The sequence below is a fragment of the Phalacrocorax carbo genome, chromosome 18, assembly GCF_963921805.1.
Source record: "Phalacrocorax carbo chromosome 18, bPhaCar2.1, whole genome shotgun sequence".
Taxonomy (NCBI): domain Eukaryota; kingdom Metazoa; phylum Chordata; class Aves; order Suliformes; family Phalacrocoracidae; genus Phalacrocorax; species Phalacrocorax carbo.
Genome location: NC_087530.1, coordinates 5,346,077 through 5,369,296, shown reverse-complemented (window position 1 = coordinate 5,369,296; position 23,220 = coordinate 5,346,077). Strand labels below are relative to the sequence as shown.

General features: G+C 56.6%; 3 protein-coding genes across 4 annotated transcripts in view; 2 read left to right on the top strand and 1 right to left on the bottom strand.

Annotated features, from left to right (window-relative positions):
* CFAP77 (cilia and flagella associated protein 77) overlaps nt 1-3,335 on the top strand; it is a 61,448-nt gene extending 58,113 nt beyond the window's left edge. Inside the window, exon 6 of the mRNA XM_064468558.1 lies at nt 3,087-3,335. Coding sequence (XP_064324628.1) covers nt 3,087-3,155 — 69 coding nt within the window. The 3' untranslated portion in view covers nt 3,156-3,335. The remainder of the gene's footprint in view (nt 1-3,086) is intronic.
* A 5,994-nt stretch (nt 3,336-9,329) lies between these two features.
* BARHL1 (BarH like homeobox 1) lies at nt 9,330-15,134 on the top strand. Its single transcript, XM_064468690.1, has 3 exons — nt 9,330-9,850; nt 13,075-13,297; nt 14,771-15,134. The coding sequence occupies exons 1-3, from the start codon at nt 9,400-9,402 to the stop codon at nt 15,063-15,065; spliced, it is 969 nt and encodes a 322-aa protein (XP_064324760.1). The 5' UTR covers nt 9,330-9,399; the 3' UTR covers nt 15,066-15,134.
* Nucleotides 15,135-21,205: 6,071 nt separating this feature from the next.
* Nucleotides 21,206-23,220, bottom strand: part of DDX31 (DEAD-box helicase 31) — a 50,078-nt gene continuing 48,063 nt past the window's right edge. For both annotated transcript variants that reach the window (XM_064468903.1, XM_064468902.1), the window contains exon 20: nt 21,206-21,629. In XM_064468903.1, the coding sequence (XP_064324973.1) occupies nt 21,482-21,629 (148 nt within the window). In that variant the 3' untranslated portion in view covers nt 21,206-21,481. The remainder of the gene's footprint in view (nt 21,630-23,220) is intronic.

The window sequence follows — 23,220 nt, the reverse complement described above, 5'->3', positions numbered from 1 at the left end:
GGAGGCGCCCCGGTGCCTCCTCACCACGCCGGGCCTCGGCCCTGTTGGATTTAATGAGGCGATGGAAGTTTTTGCGGATCTTTCGCTAAATTCTTTTCTTGTTTGACAGCTGCTTGAGTGTTGACCTTATAAAAGATTTAGTGTTTCTCATTATTTTCTGTCAAGCTTTACAAGTGATAGCTTGACGGAAATCATTTGCATCTCGATGTGCGTGCGCACGCGTGGTTTTTGTCTGTACAGGGATGATCGGCATGGCGTGCGTCAGTGTGTACATCCTACCCCTCTCTGTATTGTGTGTTTTATTCCCTCCTCCCCCATGAAAAACCTACAAATGGGGCGGGGGGGGATACCACCACCAAACAGGAGAGGACTTAAAAGGCCCAGGATTTGTTAGACTCCTGTAAATGAGGGAGGTTTTGAAAAAGGAATAGAGATTGGTTTCCTGTAAAGAGAGCTCAAGAAAGTGTTTTGTCACCTGCTAAAAGGATTCGATCAAATGGATGATGGAAAAAACTATGTTGAGTCTAGGGGCGGCTTTGTTGTTAAAGTGAAAAATCGTACAGGGCTGGGAAGCTGCCTCTGAGCAGGCGGGCAGAGCCAGGCAGGTGCTGGGAGAGGAGCGGGCACAGCCACGTCTCCCTGCAGCCAAGCCTGGATCCTTCCCGGGCAGGAGGAGAGCCCACTGCTACTTATTACTTGTTTCAGCCCTTTTCAGGAGTTCATTCTCTACGCACCACCCCCCCAAGTCATCGCAAGCCATTTCATCCAGCTATATCAGTTAAAACTTCCCCCCCTCCCAGCGCAACTCTCATTTACTCCCCTCCCCAGAAGCTAATCTTACTGACCACCCACGGGTGCTCACAGTGCCCAGCAGCTACAGCACACACACCCCAGCGTCCACAAGCCTGACACCAACAGCATCCACAAAATCCCAGACTCTGGGGTAAGTGCTCTGCCGTCATCAGGAGCTCTGCCTTCCCCGTACCAGCTCAGCCTTACTGCATCTCACGTGATTTATTAGTCCTCCGTTAATAGACCTGCTTCTGCTTACAACCCACGTGTGGTTGTACTAATGCTTGACAAGCGATCATTTACAGCCCTTTGATTCCAAACATGATCAGAACTGAGAAACCCAAATGAAAATAACCCCCAAACACATATTTAAGTTTTAGGAGTGGAAAGGGGGTTTTTTATTGCTCCTCTAGTTCTTTGAAGCAAGCACTGACTAGACAACATCCCAGCTGCAAGTGTCCTGCAGGTTTTAACTTGTCAGTAACAAATGCAATGAACAACAGCAAAACATTGCTTCTGATCAGGAGCTGAAAACCATTGCAGCTCCATCACCCTGCAAGGAAAATCACCCAGCTTGTGCCTACGAACTATGTTCCTGTCCTGCTACAGCCAATGCTCCAAATGCACAGTCAGACAAAGTCCTGGCATAACAGCCCGTAACCACATCAGAGTAATGGTAAAGATCATCAGCTGTCTCTGGAGGAAGTACCTTTGGGTTCATCATTTAAAATATGAATTAGAAGAATCAGAGACGAGGATTCATCACTGGCATTGACTTCTCAACACCAGTCACTGTCATAATAAGACCTTTGACCCAAGGACACCCTTATCTTGACTCTAATTACTGGCCTGGGACTAATCCATACTTCTCAACTGTCCCTTATTATGAGAGGGTTTCTCATTTTTTAAAATAGCACTTGTCCCCTGTCCTACACCTGGTGCTTCCCACTTACTCATGCTGCAGGCAGAAGCTAGCATCCCTCACAACTTTGTCAAGGGCTCTGCTAATTTTGATTACTGCCAGTTGTGGCTCAGTGCACCATTTCTCACCTGGGAGCTTTGTACTAAGACTGCTGTTTTGTCCCCTGTGGCTTCAACCCAGTCCCAGGCAGAAGTTTCCCCCTGCCCAGTTTCCAGCACTGGCAGGCAGGGAGCGCGATGGGGAAGGCAGAGGCACATTCAAGGGAAGCAGCTCAGCTCTCCTTACCTGGATTTTTCTAACAATCCCAGCTCGGAGGGTAAAAAAATCCTGCATTGTTAATGAGAGGCTGGAGCTGGCCGGGCTGGGGATTGTCCCTGCCAGCACCCAGGGGCTGCCCACCTCCTTTAGCAGCCCCTGGTTCTGCCTCCCCACCTCTCCCCTCCTGGAGAGGGGTTATGTCGCTGCTGCTACTTGTGAGAAAGCAAAGACATCCAGAAACAACTGTCTGAAGTTAGGCATTCAAATGCATATTTAAGTACCTGAACGCCTTCCTCCAGGGAGGGGGAATAGCTAAATACACTTTGTTTGTCTTGATTAATGAGATCACTTGCAAGCTTTTCAGGGCAAAGACTGCTGTGTATTTTTACATATGCAAAACCTGACATCCAGCCAGCCCGAGCAGGATGGGGGAAGCGGGAGGCACCTTGCACATCCACGCAAGGCACAAGGAATTGTGTGGGGGCAGGTAAACCCACTCTATCCACAGAGCCAGACATCTCAGTAACTCTGCATCTGCGGTATAGGTTTGCTGCAGGCAGCTGTGCGTAAACCCCACCGCTCACCCCAAAGGGCCCTGGGACCTTTCTCCCCTGGGGTGACTTCCCCTTTGTTTATTTGTCATGGGCATTAGTTCACTCCCTCCCCATCTCCAAGGTGATTCCTGGGGAGAGGCTGCTTGAGTGTTTGTTGGGCAGGTCCTGCAAGAGTCCCTGACCCTGGCAGGGCCTTCCCTGGGAGCTCTGAGCCCATCCTGGCCCCTCAGAGAAGCACACAAGTCCTGTGTTGTAGAAAACAAGTCATATTTATTTCAGGCATGCCAGCATTTGAAAGCATCAGACAACCAACACACCATAGTCAGACTACTATGTCAGGACCTTGTTACTAGAGCAGAATAAGAACCTCCGGAAGTCAATCAGAAAACTAGTCCTCATTTTAAACAGGTTAAGTGTTTAATTTCAGCTGGAGCAACGTCTCCCAGACAGGCAAAACCCCCTGTGCTAATATGCAGCCTCTTCCCTGTTTGTGCTACAACCTATTTTCTTTGGCCGGCTGCTTGCGGTAACCAATCGCCTATCTGCTCCTTTCGTTATAGGTTGGGCCTCATCTCAGTACTTTTCCAGACCGTGATGCTCGTAAAAAGGTATTCAGTGCCTCCCGTTGAGACGTGCCTGCGAGATGTGGTCCCGTTCCCCAGAGCATCCATGCAGCGAGGACCGCAGCGCTGTGCTGGGCACCGCAGCCCTTAGACCCTGTGATAGCCATAGACAATAGGCTTTCTCTCTAGTTTTAGAGAATTATGCTAATGCAGCTACAGCCAAATAAATCACAAATATTAGAGGAATGATTCTGTGTCAGCCTGTTCATTGCTTCATGTCAGACACACAACATTTTAGTCTGATCACTGCACATCTCATCGTAATTAAGGTAACAGCACACCAAGAACAGGCCAGTGTTCGCACCAGTGTGGCCCCAGAGGGAAAGCAGGACAGTCTCCTTCACTGTCTCTTCTGAACAAATATATTAAATGCAACCATATCCCAAGTCAATATTAAGTCTATAATATCTCATAATCCATCAGTCCGTCTCATTTTGTTGCCAAGTAAGCTCCCCATCAGTGCCCACTTCAGCAAAGCCCATGCCTGTATGAAGGCATCCAAACACCTGCTTTAAGCACTCTGCCAAATCAAGGCCTCACCACAGAGCGATGCCTTCATTTGAAGATGGCCCCAGCCAGTTCCACGCTTACCCTCCAATAGCCGCTGGTGCCTGGTGTCCCTCAAGGATGAGCCTCTCCAAGCAGTTGCAGAACAAACTCAAACTCTGCCACCAGCAACTCAGTGTCACAGCACCCGAACCCCAGCCTGGCCACCAAGAGGTGACAGCAGATGCTCAGACAGGTACCAACACATTTAAAAGCCATCTCCTCCCAACAGGGTGCTTCACCTTAAGAAAATACCACTTGGGAATACCTGTGATTGCTTTAACTGTGCAGCCCCACGATTGCTAGTGGAATAATTAATTACTCCTAAGTAGCCTGCTTCTCACAGCTACTGTTGCACCTCAGATTGTAGCAGATAAATATTTAAGTCTGACATTAGCTTTCAGTCTTTGTACTCATCATCCCACTGGCACTCAGAGAGCTCAGGTATGCTCACCCAGGATGGCCTGGGCTCTTCAGGGCCATGGCCCGAGGGGGTGAGACCTGCTGTCCTGGGCAGCCCCAGACGCATCCCCAGCTCATAAGGGGCCAATAACAAGCACTGCAGATGGGATGGATGTGCCCAGCATGACTTTGCCCCACAACCCTCAGTACTGGGGCTAGCCCAGCCCTCCTACACACACCCACCAGCAGCCAAACAACACGAAGAAGCCATGCTGAGCCTAGGGCTTGCCCCCCACATCTCCAGTCAAACTTTTAAAAGAGCAAAGCCCTCCTTCACAACATCAGACTGTGCTGTATGAGACACAAAAAAATGAAGTAAACTGCAGGGGCAGCTTTTCTTACCTCTCCCAGGACAAGGAAGGCTCCACACCAACTGCTCTGGTATTTCTCACATCCCCTCCTGAAGGGCAGTCTGTGCCTCAGCCTGCCCTTTGTATATGGAAGCAGTTGTAGGAAACTCCACCCTGCCCACACCTGGGCTGGGGGAGGAAAGAAATCACCTGCTCCACACAGGAAACCCTGCTATGCCAATCACCCTTTTTAGTACAGGCCTCTAAATAAAACCCATCTAAAATAACTAGGAGATAACAGTAGGGCTTGCCATGCTGGTAGAGGTGGATTATAACCAAAGACCTTTCCCACCTCCCCAGGGAGGGACAAAGCTGGGCCTTAAATGACTTGTCTTGCTAAAAACGACATTGTTTACCAGCATGTGAGAAAGCCAGGCACGAGGTTTGCTTTGCTGCCTGGCAGGAGCCGCATTCAGCTCTGGGCCCAGCTGCAGCATCTGCGCCCACCTGCAGCAACTGCTTGGGTCCTTGGGGCGTGCAGAGGGAAGGAGGCAGCTCCGGCGAGTGCTGCGTGGCTGGAAATGGGCTGGCAAACACGTGCTGTGAGCCAAGCCCATGCAAACCTGCTGATTTGGGACAGGTCCAAGAAGCCACCAAAGAGGCCAGAAACCCAAAAAGCAAGAGGCAAGTCAAGCAAAGCACATTCAGGAGGAGGCACGTTCCGTGGGGCTTGTAGCTGACAGACCTGCCCCGCTGCACCCCGAAATCCTGGGCAGAGTCGTGCCCCAAACGGCCCGAGCCTTACAAGTCGGGTGGCCTGTCGGGTGGGAGCGTGGGCACCCACTCCCCACTGCATCGGCACCCACCCGCACCCCGGGTGGGGAATGTCCCCCCCGCCCGGTCCTCCCGCGGGGCGAGAGCTTGAGCCGGCAGGGTGGCCTCGTCCCCCCGACCCGAGGTGCCACCTGGGGCTCGCCCCCCGCCCCCAGCCCGTGGCCAAGCTCACTGGGCGGGCGGGGGGGCACAGCCAAGCCGCAAGCCGGGGGTCCCCCTGCGCTCCCCCCCACCCCGGCCGGGGAGCGCGGTGCCGGGGTCCCGACCCTCCGCGCCGGACGCTCCTTGTCCTGCAGTGACACCCACTGGCAACGGGGGTTTTAACGCTGCTGCAGCTTCCCCACCGCCGGGCCCTGCTCCCCCCGCCGCTGCGACCCTCGGGCTGGCTGTGCCCCCCCCTTCGGCGTCAGCCCCCGCCCCGAGCCACCCTGCCCTTCGCTCGCTGTCATTGAGGTATTCATTTCGTTACGGCAGCATCCCACCGGCGCCCGGCGCTGCTGAGCATCCCTCTGCGCCGGCCTGGGCACGGCCTTTCCGAGCAGCCAGGCTGGGTTCAGCCAGGAATTCAGTGCAACAGCCTCCGGGGACTGTCCCCACTAAGCCGGGCCCTTTCGGGGTACTGCTCTGTGCACCCCCAGCAGATATTTCTGGACTAACCCTTGCTACAGCCATCACCACAGCCCAGCAGCCCCTGCCCTCCGACCCCTGGCCCAGCTGTGGAGGTAACAACCCCCAGCCCCATCAGGGCTCTCCCTAAGCCTCTGGGGATGCCTGGAGACAGCCCTGCCCCACGGCCCCAAGGCCAGACCTGCGCTGGCGACTGATGCCAGGAGAGCCTGACCCTGCCCGTCGGCAGCACCCTATGAGGTGGGACAAGTGGCAGCTCCCAAAGCTGTTAGAGTCCTAGAGCCAAGCCTGGGATGTGAGAGGGGGCTTATGAGGAGGTGGCTGGAAACGCAGCTGGCATCAGGGATCTCTCCTTGTCTGGTGCATGCCCATGTATTTGCGAACAGGAACAGCCTAGGCAACGGGATTTAAGGGCAGACACGCACAGGGAGGGTAGTGTGGACTGCTTGGAGGTCTGTGCGGGGGATTTCCTGCCTGTGCTAGGAGCCACAGTCACATCATCTGGACCCTGCTTGTTCAGCGTCCAGTGGTGTAGGGGCCAGCAGGTATGGGCAGAATCGGGCATGTTTCTGCCTTGGGGAGTCTAGTTCTGAAACAACTTAATAATAATAGTACTTATTATTATTATTACTATTTATTAATTAATGCCATCCACACTGACATTAGAACATGAGTAGCAAGTGCCTCTGTAGCTGCTGGGAGCTCCAAGTGTGGCCTAGGAGTGACAGTTTCTGTTCCCAGGGCGTTGGCTGGGGATGGCACAATATAGAATCTGCTCAGGGATGTGGACCAGACACACCCCCCCCCCACCGCACCCCAAAACCTTGCACAGCGTCAGAGAGTGGATCTGATCTGGAAACATCCTTGCAATTGTTTGAAGGTGGAGTTCTTATTCAAGAGGAGGAGATATGGCAGCAGACCCACAGCCCAGACCTGTCCCTGCACAGCTGATCCAAAGCCTAATTCTGAACCCACTCTCAGCCCTGCTCCCTCTTCTGGTCCCTTTCCTGGTCCCAGACACAATCTCCATGCTGTTGTCTTGATGCCAGTGCCGATCTCAGTCCCCATTAGGGTACACTGGCTGGACAGGGATGCTGCCAGAGCCCGGGAGCCAGCGCAGTCATGTTGCAGAGAGCTGGGAAACCTCATCGGGGTCTCTGCCCCATTTCTCACTGGGACCAGTTCCTGCACATCTGTTGCTCTGATCCAGCCTAAAGCGATTGTTGGCCCAGCCCTGCCTGGCGAGGCGGATGCTGCAAAACCAGCCCCCAGGAGATGAAAACCCTTCAGCCTGGCCCCCAGTCCCTGGCACTGGGGCAGCACCTCTGTGCTGGGAGGGAGAGAGGGCAGAGAGCAGCAGCGGGGATCCTTCCCCCAGGGACGGGGGGGACGAGCAGCCCCCAGCGCCTGGCGTGTTGCACCGCCAGGGTGGGGGCAGGCTGGGACCGGGGCTGACGCTGGTTTTGTCTCTGGTCTTATCCTCCTATAAGGCCCTTTTGTTCCGCTGCCCCGATCCCAGCCGGCCCCGAGCCTGCAGGGCCGAGGGCAGGAGGTGCGGGGGGCCCTGCGTGCGCCGCTGCCCGACAGCTGGCAGCCGGGCTTCACCGGGGGGGGGGGTGGGGGGGGTCGTCTCCCCTCCTCGATCGCCTCCAAGCTGCCGGCCAAGGGAGGCTTTGGAAGAGGGACAAGATGCAGCTGCCTGGCCGGGAAGAGGGTGGGAAGAGAGGAAATCGAGTATTGGAGAAATAACCAACGACATCGCTTTAAAGTGGCGCAGCTCCACGCACCCGGGTGTGGACATTTTCCTCATCTCCGCGGAGAAGGGTCTACCCCCAGGAAAAGCCCCTAAATAAACCCTGGAGAAGGCAGGAGCCAGTCCGACCGGGAGAAAGGTGGGAGCCCTGCGTGAGCCGGTCCCTCTCCCTTTCCAGCAACAAAAAAACCCCGAAGGGGCGGGAGGGGGGAAACTTGTTGTCTGTGGGAAAAACGGGCAGGGAGCGGGCGGCCCGGGCTGGGGCCATCGGGGCTTTATTTGAAACGGGCTTGACGGCAGAAAAAATCCGCCCTGAGCGTGGTCCCTTCCCAGTTGCACTAGTAGGTACCGCCGCTCGGCGCTGGGAGAGCGGGAAGAGCGACCCCGGCCCCGCCGCGCCGAGCGGGGATGGGGGGGGCTGCCTGGTGGCCCCGCGTCCCCTTGCCCTAAAGGACCTCTCTGGTCGTTCGCGACCCATTTCGAGGGATTCAACGAAATTCGCAGCTTCGAGGCTCACCTCGGGCTCAGAAAGGGCGCCTCTGCGCTGGGGCTTTAGGGAGGGTTTCTGTGCTTTTCCTTTTCTTTTTAATCCTTTTTAATTATTATTATTATTATTTTGAACGCCCAGCAAAACTTTCCCTGCTTGGGAGGGACCGGCAGATCGGTTAATTGCGGGGGGAGGCGAGCAGAAAGCAGCAACCCCTCCACATCCCCCCCCCCACCCCCCCCCGCGGCTAATCACCCCATTACGAGCCCCATCAGCGGGATAATGACAGCAAAAGAGGGCGGAAACCGCCCGGAAAGCGCGGGGATCCGGGCGGCAATTAATTCCCGTTAATCAAGCTGCAAGGTGCCGCCGCCGGGGAGTGACATCCCCCAAAACGCCTCGCGGCCAATGGGCGCGTTCACACGGGGGGGGATGGGAGGGGGTAGAGGGGGTGTGGGGGTGCTGGGGTCCCCAAGCCGGAGTGGCACAAATTCATTTTTTTTCTCCCCATTTCCCCCTTTGCCCCCCCGGGAGGGGGGGCGCGCGGAGCTCCCGCCGCTGTCCGAGGTGCTGAATGCGCTGACGGATCCGGAGTGACTCCGGTTTCTTCCCCCGGCGCTGTCCGAGGTGCTGGCGGGGAAGGGGGGCTCGGCGGCGGCCCGACGGCTGGCCACCCCCTCCGCCCTCCCCTCGCCCTTCCCCATTGATTTCTGGATCATTAAGTGGTTAAAGGCGCTGCGAAGCCTCACTATCGATCGCCGCCTCCCCACCTCCGGCTGGGCGCCCCCGGGCTGCCCCCAGCCCCGCCGCGCGGCTCCGGCCGAGGGAGGGCTGCCCGGGTAAGGGGGCCCGGACCCCGGGTGAGCTTAGGGTCCGTCCCTCCCCACCCCCCACACCCCACCCCTCCACCCCCTCGGCGGCCAAAGTTTGACTCTGCCTCCTTCTCCCCCCCCACCCCCTTTCTGTCTGTCTGTCTGTAAGTGCAGCTGGGCGCGATGCTGAAGACGGAGCAGCCCTGGATCTAACGCGCGGCGCCTCGGAGAGCCCTGCAGCAATTGTTACCCGGATCCCAGGCTGAACTTTGCTCCTTTTTTTTTTTTCTTCCTTCTTTTTCCCTTCTTTTCCCCCCTTTTTTTCTTTTGCTCCCCCCTCCCCCGCCCCCCCCCGTTATTGTTAATTATCATTATCAAACCGCTTCCGCCGCGCCCTCCCCTCCAATGCCCGTGTGAGCGCCGGCACCTCGCGGGGGCCATGGAGGGCTCCACCGGGTTTGGGATCGACTCCATCCTCTCCCACCGAGCCGGCAGCCCGGCCGTGCCCAAGGGGGACCCGCTGGTGGGCGAGGGCCGGTCTCCGCTGGAGCTGAGCCCCCCCTCGGAGGGCAGCAGCGGCTGCCCCTCGCCCCGCTCGCCGGGCCGGGAGTGCCTGGAGGCGGCGGGGCCGCGGCAGGGCCTGGATGCGCACCTCCAGCCGGGGCAGGTCTCGGCTCCCTCCCAGTCCCGGACCGTCACCTCCTCCTTCCTCATCAGAGACATCCTGGCCGACTGCAAGCCCCTGGCCGCCTGCGCTCCGTACTCCAGCACCAATGGACCTCACGGCGGGCAGGAGCCGGCGGGCAGGATCCCCACCAAGCCCGGCGAGGACTTTAGGGAGAAAATGGAAAAAACCACAAGCAGCTCCTCTTCGGACTCGGAGTACAAAGGTAAGCGCCGCTCACCTCCCTGGACCCCGCAAAGGCGGCCCCGGAGCCTCCCGGAGCTCGCTGCGGAGCCGGCCCCGGTGAGCCCCGGTGATGAAGCCCCGGTGATGGAGCCCCTGTGATGAGGCGGGGATGGCGGCACCGCTCGGCCCCGGAATGACCGCGGGGGTCGGTCACCAACTTGGGAAAACTTGGGGGTTCGGGGCTCGGTGGGGGTCGGCCCGGTGGAAGGGGTCGGTGCTTCGCCGAAGGCGCCCGCGGGAGCCGCTGGGATGTTTCCGGGCTGTTTCGTTCCTTATCGCGGGGAACGGGAGAGGAGAACCGGGGGTGATTTCTGCCGGGGGGGGGGGGAGGGAAGCAAAAAAAGAAAAAATAAAAACAAAACAAAAAACCCAAGAAAACCATAATAAAAAAAAATCACGGATTTACTGGGTATTTCCCCGTCTCCAGTGAGAAACGAACAAGCAAGTCGGCGGGGTTTGTTTCGATTCTTGTTATTTCTATTATTATTTTGGAGATGGTTTAAAATCGAGCCTGACGCTCAGGGAGCCCCGGGCCGCATCCCCGGCGCCGGAGGGGAGCGGGGCAGGGGGTGGCGGCTGCTCGCCCCGGGATGGGGGCTTCGGGCCCCCCCGCACCCCCGCGGCAGCCGGGCAGGGGGCACGGGACCAGCACCGGGGGGCAGGTTGGGGTCGGTCCTCGCCCCCCCCGGAGCGGTTTATCCCGGGGTGCCCTCACCCATCCCGCCCCCGTCACCCCTGCAAAAAACTTTCACCTGGGAAAATTGTTTGCTGGGTGTTTGCGAGGGGAAGGCGAGGGTACTCATCGGGGAGGGGGGCGGGAATGGGAGGGGGCCATGGGTCCTGACGGGGCCGCTGGATTGGGGTGGTCTAGCAAGAAAAAGTGGGGGGTGGGCCGAGGCTGCAAATGCACCCCCGGCCCGGCCGGAGCCGCGCGGTGAAACCCGGTTCATGGAGGTAAAATAGTCCCCCAAAGGAGCCTCCAAAGGCGGGGGGAAACCCTGGACATCGCGGCGGGGGGGGGCCGCTCCGAAGGCCGGAGCCCGGGGCCGGGGCCCGGGCTGGAAGTGACCCGGGAGAAAGGCTGGGCTCGGCGCCGCCGCTTTGCAGGGCCGGGGTGCAAAACAGCTGCGATTCCCACCTTGGCGTTTTGTTTTCGCCTCCTACACCCCCCCTCCCCGCCCCGAATTCCTTCAGTTTTTCTCTCCTTCCCCCAAATCGCCGAGGCGCGAAAGAGGCGAGGGAGGAGGAGGAGAAGGAGCGCGGGTTTCCCGCGTCCCCCAAAGCCGAACTGGGCTGGGGGGGCGGCTTTTTGTGGGGGCCGTTATCCCAACTACGCTCGGCTCCTCTCCTGCCCCCGCCACGGGGCAGCCGCGGTAAAAACGCGGCTTAAATGGGGGGAAAAACCATCCCTTAAATCGGGGAGGGCAACACGGCTTAAATGGGGAGAAAACACGGCTTAAATGTGGGGAAAAACACGGCTTAAGTGTGGGGAAAAAGACGCCTTAAATGTGGGGAAAACACGGCTTAAATGTGGGGGAAAACACGGCTTAAATGAGAAGGAAACCACTGCTTAAATGAAGGCAGGAACACCGCGTAGGTGAGGGTAAACCCACCGTTTCACGGGGAGGGCCCCGCTCCCAACGCGCTCCCGTCGGAGCTCGCCTTTCCTGGGGCAAAACGCTCCGAAGGACCCCGCGAAGGGGTTGCGGGGCCGGGCCGAGCCCTCGGCGGCGCAGCCAGGGTTTGGCCAATGCCAAAATGCCCCAAAATCCGTAATATATTTTTTGTATATATATGTATATAATTTTTTAAGCTAGGACTAGGCGGGGGAGAGACGCGGAGCCGGCCGGGGAAGCCGCCGCCGCCGAGCTCGCCCTTTGGCGAGCAGGAACTTTTTTAGGAGCCGGGATCAGCCCGGGGGCGGATTTGCCTTCCCGGGGGGGCCGGAGGCTGCTTTCCTCAGCGAAAAAACTCCGCAAAAACTTTGGGGCCTTTCCCGGGAGGGAGCGGGGCCGGGACACCCCGCCCAGCCCGGCCGGCCCCGGCCCCTTCCCAGCGCCGCCGCTTTCCCGGGAACGGGAGCCGGGTCCCCCTGTTCAGGGCTCGTCCCCGGCTGGGCTCTGCCTGCTCGGCCGGAGCCGGGATTTCTGGTTGAAGAGTTTCCCTCCCCGGTGGCTCAATTAACCGGATTATTGTGTTCCTGCAGTGAGAAATCAGCCCGCGTTCGGCTACAGCCCCGTCCCTGCTCAACCCCGAATTTAACATAAAACCGCGTAAAAAAACCCAAAAACCCAAACGCCGCCGATTTGTATAAACGAGGCCTTTTTGCTACAGACTCTCCTCCAGGCGGGTGGAGCAGGCGAGCACAAACAGGGATTTATTTGTTTGTTTGGGGTTTTTTTCCTCTTTTTTTTTTTTTTTTCCCCTGCTTGGAAATTTCCCCATCACCTACTAATGTTTCGCGGCGTAAATCTCCGCGTCGCTCTGCCGGTGCGTATGTACCGACCGCGGTAACGAACCACCTCCAGCCCGTCTCATTCGGTATTTTTTAATATAAATCACGGCGGGGCCAGGGGCTTGCGGAGTCCCTTCGCCGGTATTTCGTTGTGAGCCCTGGAGAGGGGAGGTTTGGTCCATGCCCCGGCAGCATCCCCGAGAGGACGGAGGGTTCTCCGCGGAGGGAGAGAAGCAGCAACACCCCAGCGAATTTCCCCTCCAAAAAATGTGGGCTCACGATTTTCATTTTCGGTTGTTTTTTGTTTGTTGGGTGTTGTTTTTTTTTTTTTTGGTTGGTTGGTTGGTGTGGTTTTTGTTTTTTTTTTAAGAGAAAAAAAGAGCGAAAAGAAGAAGGGAAAAAATATCCAAGCATCGAAAAAGCTGTTGGGTTTGGGGGAATAAGCCCAGAGCAGGATCCTGCCCCGTGAGAAATGAGGGGTGCAGAGGATGCGGGGGCTACCCGCAGCACAGCCCGGCCCCCCAGCCCCGCTCCCAGGCCCTCGGGAGGGGGAAAAGCCGGGCCCGGCTCGGGGACCCCGTGAGTTCCCCGTGAGCAGCCGGGGTTAAAATTTACGGGGTTGCAAAGCCAATGCGCCGTGAGCCGGATCCGGCGCTTGAGCCCGGCTTTCGGGGTTACGTCCCTCTTTTGAGGGTATTTCCCTTCCCTTCCTGTCCTGACCTGGCCTCTCTTCCTCCCTCTCGGCCCAGTGAAAGAAGAAGGGGACCGAGAGATCTCCAGCTCCCGGGACAGCCCCCCGGTGCGGCTGAAAAAGCCGCGCAAAGCCCGCACCGCCTTCACCGACCATCAGCTGGCCCAGCTGGAGCGCAGCTTCGAGAGGCAAAAATACCTGAGCGTGCAGGACAGGATGGAGCTGGCCGCCTCCCTCAACCTCACCGACACGCAGGTGAAAACGTGGTACCAGAACAGAAGGTAAAAATGCACCGTTCCCTCCCGCCCGCAGTGCCGGGGTCCCCCCCGCCCCCTTCCCCGGCCCCGCACCCCCGAACCGGGCAGGGCTCTTGCACCCCGCAGCCGCCCCGTCCCTCCTGGCACCGGGAAAGATGCGGATGTCGAGTGTCCCCCCCTCACCCCACCGGGAGGGCCTTTCACCCCAAAATAAGGGGGAGAAAAGTGTTAGGGCGGCAGGACAGATTGGGGGGGGGTGTGTGCAATCCGTGCCCCGGCAAGGCGGGGAGACAGAAGCGGGCTTCCAGCTAAACACAACAGCATAACACATCGGCCCATTAATAATAGATACCAATTACTGCTTTGGGCATCAATAATTAACACCCCTTACAGTAATGACACAATTATTATTATGATGAATAATTTACTGGTGGAAATAGGTTTAGCGCTTCAGCGACAAATCTGTAAAAAGGTCTGGAGACGTGTGACGGCTTCGGTGGCTCCATCCCGCCGTCCCCGTCGGCGCTTCCCCACCACCGCCACCGCCCCGAAACGGGGGGCCCCGGCCGCAGCCCCCCCGTCCCCTCGCTCCCCCACCCCCCCCGAGTTTTAACCTTCTGTCTCCCCCATTTCCATCGCCATCCGCAACGATCCGCCACTCAGCAACACGTCGGGGCTTTTGGGGGGATTTAGGGGCAGCGGGGGCTGTGCCCTCACCCCTTCTCTCCCCAAATCCCTCCCGCAGGGGCACGCCGGAGCCGGGCTGGAGTCTCCAGCCCCACTTCCCCACACCCCCCCCCAGGCCCGGCCCGGCGTGGGCGAGACCCCGGGGCGTCTTCATCAGACCCGGCACACACACGTATAGGTGCACACATAGCTATATGCACCTATATATGCATATATATATAAAATATATACATACGTGCGTATATACACACGCACATATACATATATATATATATATATACACGCCGCAAACGAACGCCCCGGGACGCTGCCCCACGCGTGTCTCCCCGCGGGACCCCGGCAGCGCCGGCCCGGGGGGGGCGGGTCCGGGAGCATCGCGGCGGGGCTGCCGGGTGGGGGGTCCGGCAGGTCACGCCCGAGGTGTCACAGGCAGTTCGTAATTTGTAAATCGGAATTTACACCCCAGGAAAGCACCGAAATGTTAGTCGCAGGGTTTGACACTCCGGCAGCGGAGCTCAGGCGGGCTGGGGCTGCGGGGGGGGGCTCCGGGGGCGCCCACGCCGGGGAGATAGGACCCCCTCGCCCGGTTAATGGGGGTCTGCATCCCCCAGCACTGGACTGGTCCCAGCCCAGCCCAGCCGGACAGGGCGCGCTGGCCCCGGGAGCCAGCGGCGGGGAGAAGGGATGCGCAATGAGAGCAAAGCCCGGGGAAAAGGGATGTGCAAAGGGTAAAAAGAGCACTGGAGCGGCTTTTGGAGCATCTCTCCCTCCTTGACACCCCCCCACCCTTTCGACTTGTCCCCCCCCCAGGACCAAGTGGAAAAGGCAGACGGCGGTGGGCCTGGAGCTGCTGGCCGAGGCTGGCAACTACTCAGCCCTCCAGAGGATGTTCCCCTCGCCCTACTTCTACCCACAGAGTTTGGTCTCCAACCTGGACCCCGGCGCCGCTCTCTACCTTTACCGGGGGCCCAGCGCCCCTCCTCCGGCTCTACAGAGACCCTTGGTGCCCCGCATCCTCATCCACGGACTGCAGGGCGGCAGCGAGCCCCCGCCGCCCCTGCCCCCGCTGCCCGGTGTCCTGCCCCGGGCTGCGCAGCCCCGGTGAGCCCCGGCCGCCCGGGCAGCCCCCCGGCGCCCCCCGGGCCGGGGAGGGGGGCACCGCGCCTCTGGGGCTGCGAGGAAGCGACAGACTCCCGCTTATCCCCAAATATATATATATATATATATATAAATGAGACCTCCCCCCCTCCTTTTTTTAAATATATATAAAGAATGCAAGAGCCAGGGCGGGTTTGGCAGCGCGGGGGAGCCGGCAGAGCTGCCCCCCCCGCGCCTGGGCCGGCGCCGGGAGCGCGGGCAGGGACCGGCTGCTCCGGGGGGCGGGGGGGGGTTTGCCCGAGCCACCGCTGCCACCGACGGCTCCGGGGGGCCCTCTGCCCGCCTTCCCCGGCCCCCCGCCGCCGGGAAGGGCCGGGGGCTGGGGGGGTCCGGGCCGCTGCCCCCCGCCCGCCGCAGCGAGACTTCGGGACGTCCGTGAGTCAAAACAAAAGCAAAACGAAAAAAAAAAAACCACAAAACCGAAAACAAAACAAAAAAAGCAAAACCCCACAACCCAAAAGCGGCGAAATGTAAATACGGTGCGCAAAATGTATATGAATTATTTATTTGTGAACCCTGAGGGCGTATTTGTGTAAGTGATTCTTGTCAGTCTGTATGCCGGGGCCGGCCCGGCCGGGGCGCGGGGGGCGGGGGGGGCTCGGGCCGCCGCTCCCGCTCCCGGTTCCCCCCTCCCTCCCCTTTTTTAAATGTGGAAATAAAACTTCTTTACAAACAAACGGGTCTCGCCTCCGCCGGCCCTTTCTTCCCCTCCCGCTTGTTTGCTCTGGCGGATCAGCCGCCGCCGAGGGAAAGGGAAAAGCAAACAGGAGTTTTCCCACCTCCCACCGCAGGCGGCCGCAGGGAGCCCCCCCCGGGGCTCGGTCCGTGTGTCCCCCCCCCCCCGGGGCTCCCCCCCTCCCCGGCCCCAGTGCAGGCATGCGGGGCGGGGGGCGGCGGGGAGGTGTGGGGGGGGCCGGCCCGATGCTGGCCGGCGCGGCGATAGCCGCGGCGCTGGTGAATTATTAACGCTAATCTTAAGTGTATAATTGCCTAAGTGCTTTAAATGATCGCTTTGGAAAATGGATTGTTTCCACACTTTCAAAGTGTCGCTCATCTGGCCGCGGCCAGCGAGCCCGGCAGCTGGTCCCCGGGACAGCCGGGCAGCGCTCGCCTTCTCGGGGAGCCGACAGATGGGCTGCGGGCTCAGCCCCCCCCCGGCCCTCCGCCCCCCCCCCGGCCCTCCACCGCCCCCCCCAGACCCTCTGCAGCCGGCGGACCCGGCTGTCTGCAGACACCCCCGCCCCGCTCCCCGGCACCCACAGCACCTCCCGGCTCCCCGGGGCCGGGTCCCAGCCCGGCGCCCCCGAGCCCCGCCGGCCCCCGGGGGCTTTGCCCCGGCACCCCCGGGGTGGTGGGGCCGGTTATTGTCGGCTCGGCCAAATGCACAGCCACGCCTGGAGGCGAGATCCCCCGGCCTTTGTGGACCGGGCTGTTCCTTTGCATGTGAATGGGGGAGTTTGGTAAATCCCCGGGCCTCGGCTGGGGCGAGGAGGAGGAGGAGGAGGAGGAGGAAGGGGGGGGGTCGCTCCCAGCTCGGGGTTAATGAAGTGGGAAAGGAGTCTTTCAGAGAGGCCTGCAAACAACCCCCCTTCCCGGGCAACAAACCCCCGTCCCAAATCCTACATGGATTGACTTAAACCCAGGGGATAAGTGCTTTAAATTAATCTCATTGAATAAGAATGAGACCAAACAAAACTCTTTAAAATCATATTAAAAATCTATCAAAGGACAACTTGCAGTGGGTGTGCTTTTCATTTTGTGAGCGCAAAGGCAAGGAGCCTACAGCAACCTTCCTCCCATTTACACAGCAGGAATGCGAATCAAAGACATTCTCTAATATTTAATTGTCCTTGTAGCCGTAGCAGATTCCTCCTCTTACATTAATGAAGTACAAGGCTTCGTTACACGTCTGTAATTGCAATATTGAAATTTGCCATTTCACATCTGGAAGAAGCTGGAAACTCCTCTGTAACAGCGGGGCTGAGCCAGCGCCGCAGCACAGTGACACAGTCCAGCTTGTGTTGCAGGGACCGTAGGAGAGAGTGGGGCAGAGCCCCAAGGAAACCTCTGCTCTGGGAAGGAGGAATGGCTGTGCTGGGTCTGGCTGGGAAGGAAAGAGGGCAGAGGAGAAGTGAGGGCCGGAGCCGTCTCCTCCAGGGAGATCTCAAGCAAGGCAAGCTTCAAAATAAATCACTTTAGGGAAGATGCCCCACGCTGTAGGCTCTGGTCAGAGAGCACCGCGCTTGCTGCGTGAACAGCACCTTGTGTGGGAAGACCTCAGCAGCCCCAAAAGCTCCTGAAGGACCAGCTCGTGTGCAGGGACTGAGCTGGGACCCCACTGTCCAACAGCAGAACCCACCAGCACTGGTCCTGCACCCACAGCGGCCCCAGACCGGGCTGGAAATCCCCTCATCTCCAGAAGCCAGTGCCAGACGGGCATGGTCCTGGCAAGTTCTCAGGGGTGGACAGGCTGTGCTGGGTTGAGATTAGATGAAGCAGTAAAAATGGCATAGTTGAGAAGGGGCACCAGTCCCAGTAAGCAAACCTTTGGAGTATTGCACCAGTTCTGCTCCACCAATTTCTCCCAGGGTATAAAGACTCCAACAGACAGGCTGCTGGTAGTTGGTTTCTGTCAGCTCCAGGCACTGGATCCAAGACACAAACCGGTCAGTGCAGTGGGTTTGCCGGGGCCAAACACAATCCTGGCTCTCAAGCCTCTTCTGGGCTTTTATGTGGCTTGAGGGCCATCTTCCTCCGCTCCTGACACAGCTTTAACCAGGACCACTACGCCGGGAACAGGCAAAGAACGAAAGCTGCTCCCCTGAACATGCCAACACACACAAACTCAATGAAATCAGCAGAATTATTTCTAGCTGAGATATTTTACAGTTTTGTCTGAACACCAAACAAAATTATGCCAGAATGGAAAGCCCAGAACAACTGGTCCTTTTCCCATCCTCTTCCCTGGCTTGTGGAGAAAATAAATTGCTGTAAATAGGGAAGTTCTGGTGCTTTCTATCCTGCTTAGTTAAAGGTGCTTCTCAGTGGTGGGCTACCAGTGCTAAGGTATTGAGCGTTTGACCTGACACGGAAGGCAGGTCTTAATCTGTGACCCTTGTATCAAGGTGACCTCCTCGGTTTTTCCTATCCCAAAGCCTTGAGTGTAAACTCAAGATGCTCTGGCTGCAGAGGAGAGGAGGATGGGGGCTCCTGTCACTGGCGCAGGACATGGAGCCAGAACAGAGCAGAGCAAAGGCACAAGAGCATCCCCTGGGAGAGGCAGGACTCCAGGCATGAGAGCAGGGAGCAGAGAAGCAGCAAGGAAGGCAAACCCAGGAAGAGTCCAGGTCTGACTCCCAAGTAGCTTCATATAAAAGCTCCAGAGTGCCACTATTTCCACACCAAACACAAAAAAATTCAAGCTGCAGGACAGCAAGGCCCCTACCGTTCACCACAATGAAGATGTGAAAGGAAACCTGCCCAAAGCCAACGCTGGTGCAGCCAAACGAAGCCGCAGTTTCACCGAACACTGCCAAGAGCCCATCTCCCTGCCCTCACGCGCCGCGTAGGCACCTCCCAGCCAGCCAAGACCCTCGCAACGCATGCCACGTACTTCAGAGCAAGAGGGGGCAAATCCCGGAGCAGTTCAGGGTGACGTCCACCTGCTCCATGCCAGGGCCGTGCCAAGGGAACCCACCGTGACCTGCAGCAGCTCCTCCAGCGCCCGGGTGCTCGAGCAACCTGGGAGCCTCTGCACCCACAATGCCTGTGTCTGCTGCAGCCGAGGGAGCTCAGGCCACCCCTGCTCCACCGCAAGCACCGCACCCTGCCCTGCCCTGATGAAGAGGTGCTTTGGGTCGAACAGCAATTGACTCCAAACTTACCAGGTTCTCCCTGAACTGAGCGATGCACAAGGACAAAGCCGGCCCGGAGCCAACCTAGAGCTGCCAAAGTGTAAATAAGGGCAGAAGGTGGTTCCTGCTGACCCAGCTACAATTCAACCACATTTTGTGTATCGGTCTTCAAGTTTGTTAAGAGCAAACTCGGCTTAGCTTCAGGAGTGTGTGCATTTAACAATTTCTCTTTCGTGTTTAACAATCTCCTCCTCTCCCTTTCCCTAATCACACAAGTAATCCAGAGCTATCTGCTAAAAGATGAAGCTAAAAGAAAAAAGCCATTCTATTTTTTTTTTTAAAACACATTATCCGCCAGAACCGTTTGTAACGCTACCTGCCCAGTTAATATGGATGGCAATGAGATTTCCTGATGTCTCTCATTGATGTGCTGTTGGCCTTTATTCCTATTATTATGAATTTGCCAATAGTCCCCATTAATTCATACGTGACAGTCAGCCAGGAGAAGGTCATGTATTTTCCCCTCCTGCACAAGATCAGTTCTTCCCAAACTTACGCTCTCTGCATCATTCTCTGAGTCATTTTCACCCTCAGGGGTTTCTTTGCTGTTTAAGTTGACATTTGCCTTAAACCTGATTGCTCTTCCAAACAGTAATCACAACAAAATCAGGTGGGCTTTATTGTTATCTTCATCTAATAAATGTTAGTACCTTCATTCTCTCTGCAAATACATGGTTAATTTTATACTGGAGCTTTTTTAACATCTTTTTTTGAAGTGTTCAGGAAAGTATTGCAGCAAAATCAGCATGTTTGGCAATTGCCTGGGAGGAAAAAAAATCTTGGTTCTCAAAAGTTACGTTCACTTCAGAAATTAAATACTTTTGGGCTGATGGCTTCCCCCCTACAGCCCTTAGTATGACTCACTACAGCCCAAAGTAGGTGCCCTCAATTCTGCATTCGCAAAGCGGCTATCATTTTCATCTGGTTATACTCCCTTTTCAGTACTGGTTTTCCTTCCGGCACCTGAAATTGCAGCTGGATTTGAGCACTTTCTGGTCCTGCGTTAAGCAACGTGCCCGGCTTGGCTCGTGGGTGGGTTGCTCTTCCTCATCTCTTTCCTCGAGGAGGACACGCGCAGGCGGCAGAAAGCTGTGTTTTGGTAAGGATTTGCACTGCTTTCGCACACGAACTGCTTGGCGCTCGTGCTATAGGAGGTGCTGGAAGAAGCGAGGAAGACAGGGAGACAGAGGTGGGCGCTCACCTGTAGGTCCTGCGGGAGTTTGTCGGTCTCCCGCAGGCCTTGGGGAGCACCCGCTCCCCCCCATGAGCCCCCCACGCCTCCCCAGCTCAAAGGGGAGTTTTGCCACGGCCTTCAGTAGAGCTCGGGTTCCATTTCACAGGCTGGGCAACGGCGAGTGAGGGCCAGCCTCGGCCTGTCTGGGGCCATACCACACCTCTTTTCTCAGCCATCCCAGTTCTCTGGTGAGAAGGAAGACCGAGAAAAAAGGCAAATGGGACAAGAAGCTAAATCCACAAGCTTGGGACATGCTCAAAAAAAGGCCTTGCCAAAGCAGAGAGCGCCCCGAAAGCTGGGGTTACTACTGGAGGGTGTCAGCAAGAGCTGGCAAAGGCTTTAATGTTCAGAGAGGTGAGACATTTCATACATACTCTGCGCTATATAATTAGATATGACAATACGCTGCAGGCAAGGAGAAGTTTGGAGATTGCTGGATTCCACGCTGGCTCCTTCCCGCAGTGACAACGTTTGTTCCCAAATTCAGGAGTTTTGACATGAAGTTTTGTGCCCGTGAGCTCTACCCCAAAGGGACCACGCATCATTACACTGAAGAGCTCTTCACAATCCTACCACCTGCACGGAAATCGGGAAGACTCCTTATGGGTGGCCATATCTGACTAACGAGCGGTGTCCTGGGGTTGACCTTGCCCCCGTGCACAAAGGACAGGAGAGAAGGTGGCAGCAAGGTGGCCGTGCTACCCCAGATGGGAGCAGAAGTGCCCCACTGTGCACCGAGAGGGGAAAGGGCAGCCTCCCCTCTCCTCTTAAACGTGCTCCTGCAACTCCTCCTCTGCCACTACTGTTTATCTGGTTAAAAATAAGCAAGCAAAAAGATTGTGGAGTGTTTCTACAGGTCTTTTAAACAGGAAAGCATCCCCTGTCTGGAGTACACTTGTCTCAGTTTCATGTTATATAGACAACACGTTTCTCTGAAAACCGTATTTAACCTTTTTTATTTCTCTTGCAAAAACCACCATAGAAACGCGGTGCATCTTCAGGAAGCCACATTTAATTGCAGCAGTGCAACAGGACACGCCTGGATTCGATCCCATTTGGACCTATGGAATGAGGGGGAGGAGGCCAAGATCCCCAAGATCCCTCCCATATTCGCCTGATAAATTAAAACACTCCTCAGTTGATTTGGCAGGTCACCCTGACCCCCGGCTGAGGCGCTCAAGCAGGTTTTGCAGCCAATGATGGGAAGGTCCCGGCTTATGTTGGAATCTGCTGGTTGCCAGGTTTTCTCCGTTTTTTCTTCTTCTTGACCTTGGATACACCAGTGTCCATCCCACTGGAATATTCAGATCGCAAGATCTCAGCAAGGCGGTGTTTGCTGTGGGTCTTCTTGAGAAGGTCAGACCTGGGCAGAGGGAAGAGAAGAGGAATTAGATTTCCTTCTCTCTGAAACGCTGCTAGGTGGGTTACTTATTTTACAGCTGTGGAAAGTGACATTTGTGCATTAGCAGAAGAACAGCTTCCTTTTCTTAAGGCTTGATTTGAAATTCTGTCTCATGCAAAATTAGATATTGTTGTGACAGGTTTTCACAAAGGTGGCAAAATATCATGCCGTTTTTAAAAGCAAGCCTTTGTTCTGTACAAATGCTCTTGCAGGGGTGGCGGGGAGAAGGAGGGAAGGTTGTGTGCTGAAGGCTGATGAATTAGGTGACACAGCAGTTTGAAAATTATAATAATAATAAAAAAAACTCCTAACAGCCTTAAGACACTGAACAATGGAAACGTTTTATAAACAGAGCTTAAATCCAGAGCTTGAAAACACAAAAAACCCAAACAAACAAGCAAAAAAACCCACCAGTGTCAGGAGTTTAAACCCAACCGACTCTTTTCTTGCAGTGTCCTGCAGACATCACACGCACCTTACAGCCCCCCTCTCCAGAGACTGGCTTTTGCAAAGGTAGCTGCATTCTGCCCAGCCACTCAACATGGATCTCCCTGTAGCCCTAAACTGCCAGCTATAAATATAAAAACCCACTCAGCATTTTTCCACCAGAAGTTCTGCCACCGTCCTGCTCTATGACCTTGGGCAAATCTCACCCTCGTTGCTGCTATCACCCTCGCTTATCTGTTTAAACTGCAGTCTCTTCAGTGCAGGAGCCATCGCTCCCTCCCATGTTCCCATGATCCCGGGAACAACAGGATATTCACAGCTATTGGTGTCTGCGCATCCCACTCTCCTCTTTGTAATAAAGACCAGAAAGAGATCTCAATAATTGCCAGAGAAGTGAACAGAAAGCTACCTGCTCCTCTAAACACAACGAGGGAATTGGACGGCAGCCCCACATCCATGCCAGCTCGCATTTACAACAATACGTGGACCTCAGCAGCCCTAAAGGCTGCAGCTTTACAGCACTGCCTCTCCGAGTTCCTTCAGGTGTCCAGAACCGTGCTGGGCATTGCAGGAGAGGAAGCATTTTTGGCTGCAGTGAGCAGATCAATCCATTCATTAGCCCTAACACACAAAGAAGGAAAGGGAACCAAACTCTCGGCTGTCTGGTGTATTTGCTTGCCCCTTTTCCACAGCTTATTTTCCATCCCTGTGCACGTTCCATGGCTGGAATGGGTTTGGAAGGATGGAACGGAATGATAAGAAGGATGGTGTGATGATTACCACTGAAAGGTGGTTTTCCCTAGAAGGGAAAGCCTGGAAGACACAGGTGGAAGACTTTGCTACCTTGGCTGTAGTCTCCATTCTCACACTAATTAAACATTCAAGCTCTGTGTTGGCAGAAGGGCTAGAGACTGGACATACCGGAGAAGTAAGATGCACAGCCACCACCTGGTTTGAACCCACAGAAACTGAGGCAAAAAGACAGAATTAACTCTAAAGCGGCCGTACAGCTACTGAAGCAAACGTGCAGTTGGTAAAGCTGAACCTGCAATACCTCCACAGCAGACGTGCCTTGTCAACCTGCCCCCCTGAATGCAGGGATGCT